We start from the raw sequence: 13,961 nt of genomic DNA, 5'->3' as shown, positions 1-13,961 counted from the left end.
AAAACTCATGTTACTTCTGCCGGTCAAAAAATATATAAAAAAAAATTGAAAATATTTCTATCGCAGATTTTATACTCGACACTTGCGGCGCCCAGTACAGTGTTGCCATTAACGAAAGGACGCTATAAAGTTGCATTGCAACTGCAATGTACTGCATTTCCATATTGTGGGCCGAGACTTAGACGGCTGTCTTCAACGTGAATAATGAAGATTACTACAAAAGTAAGTGAAATACTTGGAACTAGCACTACAGCATATGATCACACATTTGTTAACATAAAAACAGGATCTATTTATCCTCAAAATAACTATTCTCAATTTTATAATACACAGGTATTATGTCGAAGAACGAAGGGGAGTTTGTCCAAAGCTCAACATCTGGATATGTCACAACTTGGAATGGGTTAGATAACAATATTAGTTTGTATAATTCTTTTACAGACTTATCTTCATATTCCGTCAATCTTTATTATCTTAGTGGCAATTAGTCACAAGAAATAAACAGACTTTGTTTTGTTTAATTTAGGCGCAGTTGAAGGATTGGAGAATTGTCCAAGGTTGGAAAGTTTGGATATAAGCAACAACTGTTTAGAAGAGTTTGAAAATTTTGAATGCTGCAAACAGCTATGGAGGATTAACATTTCCAACAATAAGGTTTGTAAAACCCAGTATTTCCCTGATGAAAATTGACAAATTGTTTTCGTATTTTAGATCAGCTGCCTTAATGGGTTTTCAAAAATATATGCACTGGGATCTCTTGATCTATCCAACAACAGAATACCCTGGAAGGAACTGACATATTTGAGGAATGTGTACATATTGGATTTGAGGCTGCATGGAAATTCTACACTGGAAAATGTATGTGGTCAAAAAATGTTTGAGAGTAGTTTGAGAGGGTATTTTTGCATCGAAGCATTTTTACTGGGTAAAATATTAGACATTTATTGGGATGGTTCTAAGCAATGTGCTTGTTTATATTTAGGACACTTACTACAGACTACATGTTATTGATTGTCTTCCAAATATTTGGATGTTGGATGGAAGATTAGTAACATCTGCTGAGAGATTACAAGTTACCCAATTTTTCCATGACTCTGCTCTTTCTAATCGACCAGTGGTAGGATTTTCCAAAAACATAACTTGTACTTAGTAAATTTCAACACTGTATTGTCTCTTCTCAAAAGATTCAGCCTATTGAAATTTTCCTTTTATTTTCAGAGACACAAGCTAACCATCAACCCATTCAGGTCATCAAACTCAGACAAATCAAGGACTGTTTATGGTGAACGGACCTGTCAGTTTGCCCAGAGCTTCCCTAGCAATGAAGCACAAAACAGTGGTAAAGAATAGAGCATTATATAGCTATCCTGCGCATTTGAAAACTTTCTGATTTTTTTGGGGGATTCATTTCAGAGTGTGACAAAAGAAGATTAGAGTTTTTAGCAAAAAGTGTTCAACAAGATTTGAAACTAAGATCAACCAACACAAAAGAAATTCGCAATCACCCCACTGAAGATTGGCTTTACAATTTAGTGAAATACAGGTTGCTGATAATAACATTATTTGCGATGGTTGAAGTCCACAATGGTAAACTTATGTTTTGTGTGTAGATACAAAGAAAAAGAACGCTGTAACATGTTGCTGTTGTTACTAATTGCTTCTCTTGAGTTCAAAGTTCCTGTTGATCTTCTCAAGCAGACAGTCGACGTTGCCAAACTTAATCCAATGTGAGTGGGGCCACTTGACATTTTTCAAGTTCTGTTCTGTTTTGTTCTTAAAAAAGAACCCAACACATACACGTCTGTTCTGGAACTTGAGTGTTTAAAATATTTTAGGACAAAGTTTGTATGCCACAAGTAATTTGTCTTGTCTAATAAAAGCAAGGCAACTTGAAACATGCTACCAAAGTCAACATACAGCAATCTTGCAATTAGATACCTCATCATTTAAATCATATTGAATTAATATTTTGTAAAATTGATTAAAAACACTGCATCATATCATATTAAAACGGTACTAAATTAATCTTATGGGATGAGTCTTGTGATTCACTATCATAGTACCAAGTTTGTGCTTTACCAATAATGTTTTTTAATGCTCAGTGTAGCATATATAAAATGGTCACTGTTTGACAAACTGTATACCCTCACGGCAATGTTAAAAAAAACTTAAACATGTATCACACCACAAGAGTCCAAACTAGCACATATATGCTAATACATTTGAATCCTTTATTTTCCAATGTTATAGCACAGACTTTTGGTTTCAAAGAATAAAAGTATACCAATCTAGATTGCAATAACAATACCCCAGGTAGGTTATCCCAAAATATATTTTGCTTCGTAGTTTTGGAGTTGATTGCAAAACACTTATTGATTTGGATACCACTGCAAAAACAGAAGCTATATGCTTATTGGTCAGTGCCTGCAAACTTGACAGGGATATCAAGGGAAAAACAGATGGACACTTTTCTAGTGGTGGACTATATGACAGATTATATCTATGTTTGTACCATGCTGTTGCCCACCTTATTTCATTCCTTGCAAATGAAAGCAGAAAACACAGTCAAGACATCTATGGTAAAAACAGCAATAAGTTAGAATGTGATTGTGGTTTGTTCTCAATATTTAATTGTTGTTGTTTACAAATATTTTCGGTTAGATGTTTACAATGATCATCGTCCAAAGTCAAGACCTCGCACAGCTCCACCTAAGTTGAGGTAAATCTTCAATTATGAATTTAGTTACAGTTTGTTCAGAATTTGTGTCTTGTGCCACAATTTTTTTTAATCTTACCTGTAGCTTGGTGATTTGTGTTAGAAGTCCAGAAGAACCCACTCTGTTAAAGTCAAAATCAAAACTTGTTGCATCAATCAAAAATGAAAGTTTAATTGCTAAATAGGTTATAGAAATGACTACAGGGTATACAATAAATCAGAATTTGAGAAATAAATCACTGTAGCATGGTTTTCTTGAATAAAACAGATCTCCTTCATATTGTAAAAACCAATCCAAGCATAATAGTGACTGGAAGGTTCATCAGAGGTTACTGGGGTCAGAATTGGTCCTTCTCCTGAGTGTGGTGCCATCTTTCTACAACTACATTGCACTGAAAAATCAGAGTATGTGTAAGCTTCTTTACATTGCTACTGGGGATCCTCGACTTGCTTCCAGACTTGGCCAGCTAGCAGAAGAATTGTCTATGGAAGGGGTAAGTTTCACCACCTAAATCACAAAGTTTTTTCAGACTTTTTTATTAGCCAAGAAATATAAATAAGTCTTGGACAAATGGTTTTAATGTTGTACCAACATGATTTTTTATGTGAAAGGGGGACATCAATGTTTTGTATCATGAAATATGCAGAAGTGTGAAAAAGAGAATTCAGTATGCAGCGCAGAACACATCAAAGGGGGAAGTGGTTACCGAAGTGGAGGTACAGATATAGTTTTCTTATCAAATATTACAACATATTAAAATACATTTGTGAGGTATATATACAATATTGGATACTTTTTGTGTAAAATAGACAAAACATGTATGTACTCTAACTTTGTTCAATGCATGTTTGTTAAATTTTAGGATGGAAATAGTTCACATAACATTCATTTAAACGTTGGAAAACTTAGTGAAAACACAAAAGAGGCTAGATTTATTTTAAATGCTGCCTACTCCTATCCTAAACGCCCCAAATCTGCAGTCTTGTCATCTGGTGAACATTTAATAACAGGGAGAAGGTATGTCATTTTATTGCAAATCTGTGTATTTGCATGCCTCTTAAATCCTTTATTTGTATTCAAGCCGCCCAGCAACAACTCCACATGGCGTCCAAACGACAAAAAGTCTGATAAACCCTCGTCTGGAACTTGGCAGTCAAATTTTGCTAGGCGCTCAGAACCTTGCCAGGGTTATTGCTTTGCCAGAACAAAATGTTGCACTGGTACAAATGGATTCAGTGCCAGGTCCGATTTGGTGTTAGTGTTGTCTCTAATGATAGTCCCAGTGCAGTTTAATCTACATCTTTAAAACTCAAACACAAAATGCTTTTATAGACCCTCTTTTATGGTTATTACCATTGGCAGGATTCAAATTTTTTGTCAGTCGGTTCTATCGAAACATTTATATTTTTTTACAAAAAGTTATTTAACAGTAATCAGTAATGCTAACCGGTTTGCTGATCTCATAGGATTTTGTGAGACGGTTCTATAGAACCGGTGCGAACCGGCTGAATCCCACCACTGGTTATTACTCATTTAGGTGTAGTCTGTCAGATGTCAGACTTTCCACCATTGCATGCCAAATCAGATTGTAGTTTGCTTTGCTGGACAAAATTCTGTAAATGAATTTGATCACATCGACGGTCTGGTGTACATTGATCCATATGCAATATTTATTTTATTTCCAGCACCAAATGGTTCAGTTGTAGTTCAAACAAGAGACATGGAGCAGCATTATTGTTATGTTGATGTGAATTTGCTTGAGTTTGATGTGTTCACTGGATATTGGAGGCCACAAGGTTCTGTTGGAGACAGAGTGACACTGCAGGGACCAACATTATTAACAGAGCATGGAGGTCAGAAATGGTTGCTGGTTTAGTGAATAACTTAATGCAGTGTTTATCTATTTGCGGGAATATAGATGTTACGTGTTTGGAAGTGGATAAAGGCAAATCACTTCAGGAAACCAAACATCAAATGATGATTGCTTGGGTGCAAGATGTTGATGAAAAGGCAGTCAAGCCAGAAGAATGGAATTCCAAGCTGTAAGTATTTGCTGCTTATATGCCAAACTGCAGTTAAATTTTTTTATATTTTTTGAAACTAATTATACATACAGGTCACATGCGACAAAGAAAAGCAGAAAAACAGACAAAAGAACCCCTACTAATACTTGGGGTAACATGACAGAGGAAAAAGTTATTGCACCAACTACTCAACCACCAACCAATGCAGTTACATTACAGCCATTATCATCCATGTTTTGTGAGAAAATGGATTTATCCCTGTCTGCTTCTGTGCTAGAATCTGGAATGATGCCTTTGAACATTGGCACTGATCCTGATATTGCCTGGACGAATGGACAACAACCCCATGATCTTCAGCAAAATTCTACATTTCTAACTGAAGAAGGCAACTTAGGGATGGAAAAAGCACAACTGGAAATAAACCTGAACCTTCCAAGTGAAACTGAAGACCTTGAGAATGTCAGAATGGAAATGTGGTCAACTGATAATGAAAGCAAGTTGTATGTGGGTAGAATCGAATCAGTGGGGCAGTATAAAACAGATTCAGAATTCAGTGTACAATTACAAAGAGAAACAGGAACAAATATGGACAACAAAACACTATTGAATGAGGGTTACAGCAGTGATGTTCAACAAAATGAAACGTAAGTTTGTACTTTGTTGTAAAAATATGGTTATTTCTTTGTTCATAGGAGTTTCTGTGTTCCATGTAGCCCACATACAGAGCCACATAGGGTCATTGCAAACAGCCAGGATAAACAAAATGTATTGCAAAGTTCAGTGGAAAATAATGTTGAAGAACAACACATGAAAAAGCCAACTCTTGCCACTATACGAATTCCAAGCTTTGAATCCAATGAAAATGAGACAGTTCATACCATGGACCCAGAGTCACAGAACCCTGAGTTGAGTGGAGCAACTGTAAATGATGACCATGTTATGTGCACCTCAAATAGAAATGTAGACAATGAAGATTCAGACAAGGAAGAAGCTGAAATTCAAACTACTGGCATTTCCACTATTATAATAGGTAAGTTTGTTTGTATTCCTTGTAACGCTGGGTGGTTGGAACACTTCATAAAAAGTTCCTTTTTGCATGAATAAAATTGATGGTTTTTGCTTTTGTTCGTATGTATGTATGTGGTTTAAAGGTAGCACTGCTGTGGGAGAAGATGTAAGTTTAGGTGATGATGAATCAAAATTGACTGGAACAGAAAATAAAAGCTACCAGAACTCAAAACAAAGATCCAGCAAGAAAACAGCTCGCAGAGTTCAAAGTGCAAGAGTTCCAGAAAATGTTGAAACCAAAACTTCTTCTCTGTAAGCCATTGTACACCAAAATACACCTAGTGGTTGAAAATACCACTTAATTCAACATACTTGTTTGCAGAGTGACAAGACCATACAGTGCAGTTGTTACAAGACCGAAACATGTAGTGTTTGGTAACAATGAATGTGACAGTGATTCTAGACCTGGCAGTGCTTCATCATTTCAACTTCAAAGAACAGAAGCATGGCGGTCTTCAGCGTCCTCAGGTAGGCATTCACATACCTTCACTAAAGTATTAGGGCTGGAGGATCCTAACTATTGGCACCAATAAAACTACTTTGTGGTGGTATCACGTGTCCAAAAAGCTGGTTATTGTTAACTGCCACACATTACAGGATCTGCTGCTTTGGGAGAATCAGCTGTGCAGAAAACATTTGACTTCAGTAGCTTCTCTGCTCGCACACAAACCAATGCAAACACACAAAAAGGTTGGTTTTAATTACATATAGGCCAGTTAATATTTATAAACTAAAGTCAAATTGTTACAGTAAAATTTTCTGTTGGAATGCATAAACCACCACCTCAAAGACCAACTTCTCCTGATCAGCATAACATTGAAAGCTACAGAGAAACATCACCAATTGAAAGCAGCCATGAAGCAAGGTCAGCATCACAGAGTGGGAGATCATCTGTAGAACCAAAGTCAGCATCAAAATCTTTATCCCTGTCAAGAGCCTTTGAACCACCAAAAGGTACCATAACAATAAAACCGAACTTTTGTGTTGAGATGGAGTGTATTTTGTTCTGCTTGGTGAAAGAAAAACCATATCAACACTATTTGTACCCGTTACTTTTGCAAGCTGAAACAACTCTGCAAAGTATGAAATACAAAACAGTGTAGGGCACTAATGGTGGATCGTGGCTGAATTGCGCTGCATCATATTATAAAACATGTAAACACACTTAATAACTAATGTGGTATAACCTAATGTGATATTGGTATCATTTTTGTAGGAAGCACATTGTTAGCAAGCAGTTGGTTGGCACAAGGTCGAGATGTCCATTATGAGAAGCAGATTCACAGAAGACTGATCACATCGCCACGACTACCTGGATACTTAGAAGGTACCAGCATGATGCCACCAAAACCTAAGAAAGCGACTGAAACAAGGTACCCAATATTTGCATATTTTATGTTTGGTATGCTTTCAAACAACTTGCATATACTTTACAGTTTTACTCCACTAAAAAGTGAAACAGCTGTACATCTTCTCCCTTCCAGACCCACAAAGGTGGCCACTAAACTATCACAGTCACCTCTAAGGAGAAGTTTTGAAGGTCACAACCTTCCACAATCTGCACTTGGTGGCTCACTGGTTTGGAGTAAACCTCGATTTTCAGCTTTACAGGAACTGAAAAAGTTGACAAACAAACCAGGAAGACCACAGAAGAGTCACCCATCTCAAAATGGATTTCCCAGAAAGACTATTTGAAGTTTTTTGTCACTTGAATGCCATCTTACCACTCTCTGAACACCTCCAAAACTGTGTGAAAAACTGCAGTAGAATATTTTACCTAGTTGGTTTTGCCAATATTTGATGTTTTGAAGCATAGATTATCCTTAAAAATTGCAATGCTTAATTTCCTTTAGCATACCAAAGCTGTATTCTTGCATGAAAATGTGTTTAGTTTTTTAAATCTGGTTATATCTACTAACCAGTAAAAATGTATTGCCATTTTACTTTAATTTATTAGCAAATAAAATGTTTATACATGTAGTGTGGCCACACAGTTTTAAGAGGTCAAGTCTCTAGCAATTTTACTTCCAAACTACAGATACCCCAATCAATTGTAAACTTCATTTATTGTACAAGGCATCACATAACTCAAAGGCTAATGCAGCAACCAGTAAAGTTGTCAAAGCTGTTCAAACCCTCTCTACAAGGTAACGTCTTCCTTTGTTTAGCACAGTTTTAGTGCTTTGCCATGATTGCTAATGGAGCCATAGGCACTGATCTGCCTTCAGCAATCACTTTAGTGATAAACATTGGCACAAAGAGTTTATCGTCGGCTCTTTCTCTTCTTTTTCTTGTCACTAGATCGGGACCTTGATCTTTTTGAGCGTTTAGGACTTCTTGATGAGTGGCGTCGGTCTGATGGGGATCTTCGATGGGAATGGCGACGTTCTCTGGAGCGAGATCTTTGCAACAAATAGTTTTAATTGAGGAATCTAATTGTTGTAAAACAATATACCTTGAACGGCCCCTTGGTTTACTTTTTTTAGCAGTTCCCCTTCTGCGCATTGAATCATTAGATTCATCTGAATCATAGGCTACCAGCCCGCCACCTATAACCAAAAGAAAATTTTCAAGCTGTGGAAGTGGGCTGGCCAAAGTGTTTCATAATTACAAACATCATGAGTTGTGAACTTACTAGTCTAATATTTCAAACATACCTCGTCGAGAAGGTGTTGAATCCTTATGCCTCTTTCTTTTCTTCTTTCTTGCTTTTTCCGAACCAGAACTAGAATCGTCACTACTACTAGTCTGAGTTCTACATGCAAGTTATTTATTATTGCACAGGGGTCTAGTTGTATGTAAAACTATATAAGCATACACACCTCTTCTTTTCCTTTCGCCTGTCTGACTCTGAGTAACCCCTTTTGTCCCTTGAGTCTCTCTCCATTTCCTAATAAGATGCATTCCAGATGTAAATATTATTGGAAATGAAGAAAATAGGAGTGCAGGCACCCACCCTTTCAAGAAGTTTTTGTCGATAATGTTCCACCTGCTTTCCCACCGACATTCCAGATTTTCTTTCACGATGCCCAGACTCCAGCTCATCCTGAAACTTCATAACTTTGACCTGCACATGCAAACAAGGTCAAAGCACAGTTTGTTCAACAGTCATTCGATGAATCCATTTGCCAAGTCCAAAAACATTGCAGATTTATACCTCAATTTCTCTCAGTCTTGCCCGCTTTGCTTCATCCCATTTTGACTCCACCGAATCAGAGTTCTTTGTGGTCTAAATGTTTACAAAATGAACCCCATTCGAACTGCACTGTAACACATTATTGAAAACCTAAACTTACTGCATGGTCGTCATCCAACGGTTGACCATCAATTTGGCTTTCAAGTTGGTCCCACTTTGAAGTTGTCATTGCTTGTGCTTCAACATCTTCGGGGTCAACTGTTTCCCATTTTGACTGCACAAATCTTGGCTGTTCTGGTTCAGATTTCTTTGTCTCCACTAATCAGAATTGTATTTAATTATACACAATGCTACAAATAACGTTGGTGGCAACTGTATTAACCCATGAGACTAGTGACAAGTATGCAATTTACAAGTTGTTTGTGTATGTAAACTAGCGGATTTTTAGTTTTTGTAACTAGTGACATTTAGGTATAAACTGAAATTTGACTTTATTTTTTTCTCACATGGCATTCCATCAATAGTATATCCATCAAGAGGGGCTCCGTCAACATCAGAGTCTTGTTGCACAATTGTTTCTAGTGGATCCCCGTCTATAGAGTCCAAGGTTGCCCCACTCGGTGCTGCTGGTAAAACAAATCCATCCATGTCATCCACTGATGATCGAATATCCTGCGAAACATATTTTTCTAAATATAACCAAACAACAAGCAAAGAATGCCTAACAATATGTTAACGTTACTGTGCAACCAAATTTTGGTGTTATTTACTGCTGAAAATCCGACCCATGTGGGCCATACCTAAAATTATGTCTTCATTAAAAGATTCTAGTCAGCAATTTTGGGAACACTTCCCACTTACCTCTTCTTTCTCTTGCGGTTTGTCTGGGACCAAACCAAAGAACGCATTTTGAAAGTGTATTAAAAGTTTGTCCGGGTACACAGCCCAATCATCCCAAGCTCGAAAGCATCCAAGCACCTTTTGTTTAAATTGTTCAGCTCTCAATCTACTACTGATAGCTTGATGACTGGCATTCAGATGTAGCATCACTTGTTCAAGATGGGCTTCGAAACTAAAAATATATATATATCAGTGATTGATAAATTTGTCTTATTTCAAAAAAGTGCACAATAAAAGGAAAGTACTGACTGTTTACGAAAGAATGAAGCATTAGCCACTTTTGCAGAACTGTTGTGCAATATATCAGAAATCAAGTATAATCTGGCAATCTTTTTAGTCAGGGGCGTTTCCAAAATTGACAAGCTTTCTGATATGCATTCCACAATTTCTTCTGCACTATCAGCATGGTCCAGACAAAATTCCATTGCATCGCCAATTGCTTTTTGCCTGGGCAGCAAACTTCGTAAAATGTCTTCAAGCTTGTCCCGATCTCTAAGAAAACAACATAATTTATTTACTCCATGAAAAGAAAAAGATACAAAAACTTATAATTTGGCAGAAAAATAACATGCACATACTCTTCACGAAGTTCCCCTTTGTTTTTGTCAACATCTTCTGGGTTTTCTGACTTGTTTTTAGAATCAGACTTTGCTACTTTTGCTGCAACAACTCCTTCGTCCTCAGAATCAGTTTCATCTAAACCTGCTGAGTATGGATTTAATGGTGGTGGATGCCAAAGTGGCCCATTTTTAAAGATTCTGAAGTCATTCTGTCTATATTTGGTTGGTGTTTCTCCCTAAAAATGATGTTTAGTAGAAAACGTTGTGGAGAAAAAAACAAGTGTTTCTGCAAACATACTTGTAATATTGTGTACAAGCGCCATCGGTAGTACACATGTGCTGGGGTCTTGTTTTCAAACAAAAACCTGCAACACCATGTCATGATCAGTTTATGTCGTTATTTATCTACTATAAACAGTACCACAAGCATACCTGAACATTGGATTATTCATTTCCCTATGCATGATCATAGCTTCAAACATAGGACCTTCTCGGACAACAAACTCGATCATTCGATGGATTACACCAAGCAGGTTCCTGTAATATGATTATTGCCAGTGCACAATTTCGCACTACACGCTTACGACCATTGGTACCTTACAGAAACTTTATCTAATCTGTGATATGTATTTGAAACCCACCAAATCTTGTGGAGTTTCAACTTACCAGTATATATATTTTATACTCACAAAACCCTAGTATAACATAATGATAAAAAGAACAGCAAATAGGTTTTGCCGCGAAGCAGGTACCTTTCCGTAGGAACTACCACACGTACAAGTGAGTTTTTCAGTGTCTGTTGTTGAGATGACATGTTCGTGTTGTAGAGGCAACATGGAAATTGAAACAGAATTGAAAAGAAGGAGTGTTGGTTATCTCTGAACTGGACAATGATCTACACAACCTTACGAAATTTACATAAAAGGGGACTTACATTTTCAAAGTCCTGCTGATCGATGAAGTCTGGTGGAATTCCAGGCCCCTTTGGTTGCTTGTTTGGATCTAGAGGCTGGGCATTGAATGGAAGTCCAGAGGGTGGTGGGGGCATTGTACGTTCAAGTAGTGCAGGAGGAACGTAAACTGGATGTGGTGGAATTGGTACTGTTTTACCCCACCCCATCTTCATTTCATAATCTCTTACCATGCGACCTAAAACAGAGTTTAATGACAGTGTCACCCCCCTATTACAGAGGTAAAATTTGTGTCGTACCTTGTAAATGCCTAAGTGCCCGATCTGCATCTTTGCGAGTCATGAAGGCAACAAATGCACAATTCCGCTCCCTTGACCTTTCCTCATCTGTGCGTGGCCACATCACCTACAACAATTTTCCATTTGTACCTTGTCAAACCTATTTAAAACTGCAATTTGGGTTAAGCAGTTTGTGTCAAATATATTAACAAAGCACCTTGACACTGGCCAAAGGCCCATACTTCCCAAACACTTCACAAAGTTCTTGTTCATCCATAATAGGATTAACATTTCCTAAGAACAAATTTGTTGTCATTGGATCGCCGCTTTCTTGAGAGCTAGCAACAAGATCGTCAAGCACTGTTTTGTGTAAAACAAAAGATGGTAAAATCTGAACGATGCATAGTTGAAACTTAAAATACAACAACAATATCTAACTATGCAAACACCAATCTAAAAATCAACAAAGATATTTACATGCTGGATTTCTTGAAAGCTTGTCAACAATACTGTCATCCACAGGCTCAAATCGTGAAGGCCGACTGGGCCGCCTTTCTGGACTTAGTGAAATGGCAGATGCCAAAGCAGATCGGTGCTTTTTCACCGAATGCCTCTGCTCCCTTTCAAGCTGTATAACTTTGAGTTCTTCTTTGAAAAGCTCTAGATTACTTTTGCGTTTATCATCCTTTTTCTGAATTTATGAAAAATTGGTCAGTTCCCATTCTTTAAATAAAACTGATGCGTAATTTTAATCCATTTTGTTTAACATGCAACCGTAATGTGTGTAAATGTCGCATAAATATTAAACTCAATCCAACTCTTATAATACAAAAACTAATATTTACTTTTAGTGTGGGTCTGTCAGGTTTATATAACTTTGGTGTGGAAGGCAAATTAGCAGGCTTTTTAGGTGGTGCAGTCTGTTCAAACCGAGATGCTGGCTTGTACAATTTTCCTTTTTTGCGATCCACTGCAAAACAAGTCAGGTTGAGATTCAATTGCGGTTTAATCATCCAAACTTATATACAATAACTTATCGGTTTGGCGCCTTCAATGGGCCTGGCGTACTGTGATTTATATACAATACATGTGAAATTTAAAGCATGACTCACATATCTGCAGATGGAAACTGAGGCTATAAAGCCCTGGTAACCAAACCACGTTTTAGCACTAAAGATAAAAAATTAAACATACTCTCCGCATCTGGATTGATAATATCACCACGGACAAATGTCTTCACTTCTGATTTACTTCCTTCAAACGATGCGACAAATTCTTTGTAAACTGCTTCAGTTTGAATGTCCTCCTCTTTCTTTTTTATTTCCTCTTTATCACGTTTTGTCAAAACTTTTTTATTGACGTTCATCTTTCCAATACTGAAAGCCTTCAGCTTGTTCTCAGATATAGACTAAAAATGTGGAACAAATAGTTTTGCAATAACATTCAACAGCATTTTTTTAAATACATGCTTCGAAATAAATTACAAAAGTCATGGTGTACTTTTAGACAGAACTTACAGAAAACATAATATTAAAAAAAAATATGTATACCTTCATTTTCGCTGTTGAATTGGTTGCGACTTGCGATAGTCAAACGTTTCTAGGTCTGCAAAACGCACCAAAAGGCGAAAAGACAAACAGCGCCAACTTCGAGAAAAACGTCGCACTCTGGGCTAATCCGATGAGTCGGCAGTTCTGTTCTTTAATTTGTGAGAGGGGAACATAAAACTTTTTAAAACCCAAGGGTACACCTTACAAACCTCTCTTCCGAGGATTGCATAGCTCAGTTAACATCAAAAGGAATTCTCAGAACAGTTTTGGGGAGAGGACACTAAATTAAGTGCCAAATTTGTCGTGGTTTGAGAAGAGAATAGTTTTCAGTTAACAAATTTGTTTTTTTACTTCTGTGTGTAATTCTTTTTTTCCCATTCGCTCCTTATATTAAGTGTTTAGATTTTAACAACACCGTTTAAAAGTCAAATTTCGTACCCCTTTTTGGTAATAATCGCCGAATTTCTCAGTCCTTTTCATTATTTCACGGCCACCAGTGTCTCCATGTTTCCTGTGTTTTTTTCCAAGGGATACCAATCCCGACGACTTCTTTTATGTCTACCCAATAATTGTCAGGCGCTTTGTACTATTCGGACCAGTTCGTTATTCATAATTTCCCGTTGTTGTGACGAAGGTTTTACCCCAAGGTTGGGCACTCGCTCTAGTTTGAACCAGACCTCTTTTTCGAGTTTTTTTGAATGTTTTTTGTTTTTTAGTCGATAATCTTAATTTTTGCTGGTTGGTCTGCATTTTTCTTTTCGTTTGACTTAAAGCCGTAGAATTCTACAAATTATTCACAGTCCGTCTACGAAATATT

At 37.1% G+C, this 13,961-nt stretch overlaps 2 protein-coding genes across 3 annotated transcripts; one reads left to right on the top strand and one right to left on the bottom strand.

Moving 5' to 3' along the window:
- Positions 1 to 84: 84 nt before the first annotated feature.
- Positions 85 to 7,789, top strand: LOC145223133 (uncharacterized). Its single transcript, XM_080089476.1, has 24 exons — positions 85 to 222; positions 334 to 403; positions 527 to 654; positions 712 to 858; positions 983 to 1,117; positions 1,219 to 1,339; positions 1,414 to 1,543; positions 1,611 to 1,727; positions 2,347 to 2,579; positions 2,662 to 2,719; positions 2,985 to 3,210; positions 3,329 to 3,433; positions 3,580 to 3,734; positions 3,799 to 3,959; positions 4,403 to 4,570; positions 4,636 to 4,759; positions 4,834 to 5,385; positions 5,455 to 5,771; positions 5,893 to 6,061; positions 6,132 to 6,277; positions 6,407 to 6,499; positions 6,560 to 6,763; positions 7,026 to 7,182; positions 7,246 to 7,789. Exons 1-24 carry the CDS (start codon positions 205 to 207, stop codon positions 7,502 to 7,504), a joined length of 3,993 nt encoding a protein of 1,330 aa, XP_079945602.1. The 5' UTR covers positions 85 to 204; the 3' UTR covers positions 7,505 to 7,789.
- A 67-nt stretch (positions 7,790 to 7,856) lies between these two features.
- LOC145223134 (U2 snRNP-associated SURP motif-containing protein-like) lies at positions 7,857 to 13,261 on the bottom strand. 2 transcript variants are annotated; one of them, XM_080089477.1, is made up of 21 exons: positions 13,145 to 13,261; positions 12,789 to 13,002; positions 12,440 to 12,564; positions 12,072 to 12,285; positions 11,812 to 11,954; positions 11,616 to 11,721; positions 11,340 to 11,554; positions 11,158 to 11,201; positions 10,838 to 10,942; positions 10,704 to 10,770; positions 10,424 to 10,641; positions 10,095 to 10,337; positions 9,807 to 10,017; positions 9,452 to 9,617; positions 9,106 to 9,263; positions 8,967 to 9,038; positions 8,766 to 8,876; positions 8,632 to 8,699; positions 8,467 to 8,564; positions 8,265 to 8,358; positions 7,857 to 8,211 (listed from the first exon to the last, which is right to left on the bottom strand). In XM_080089477.1, the coding sequence occupies exons 1-21, from the start codon at positions 13,148 to 13,150 to the stop codon at positions 8,073 to 8,075; spliced, it is 2,817 nt and encodes a 938-aa protein (XP_079945603.1). In that variant the 5' UTR covers positions 13,151 to 13,261; the 3' UTR covers positions 7,857 to 8,072. The 2 variants fall into 2 exon arrangements, with proteins under 2 accessions (XP_079945603.1, XP_079945604.1); XM_080089478.1 differs by lacking the exons at positions 12,440 to 12,564; positions 12,789 to 13,002; positions 13,145 to 13,261 and having other exon boundaries at positions 11,812 to 11,888; positions 12,072 to 12,128.
- Positions 13,262 to 13,961: the final 700 nt, after the last annotated feature.

The sequence above is a fragment of the Phallusia mammillata genome, chromosome 4 (genome assembly GCF_965637545.1).
Source record: "Phallusia mammillata chromosome 4, kaPhaMamm4.hap1.1, whole genome shotgun sequence".
NCBI lineage: Eukaryota > Metazoa > Chordata > Ascidiacea > Phlebobranchia > Ascidiidae > Phallusia > Phallusia mammillata.
Note: the sequence above shows the minus strand (reverse complement) of the source record. Positions and strands in the feature narration are given on the sequence as shown.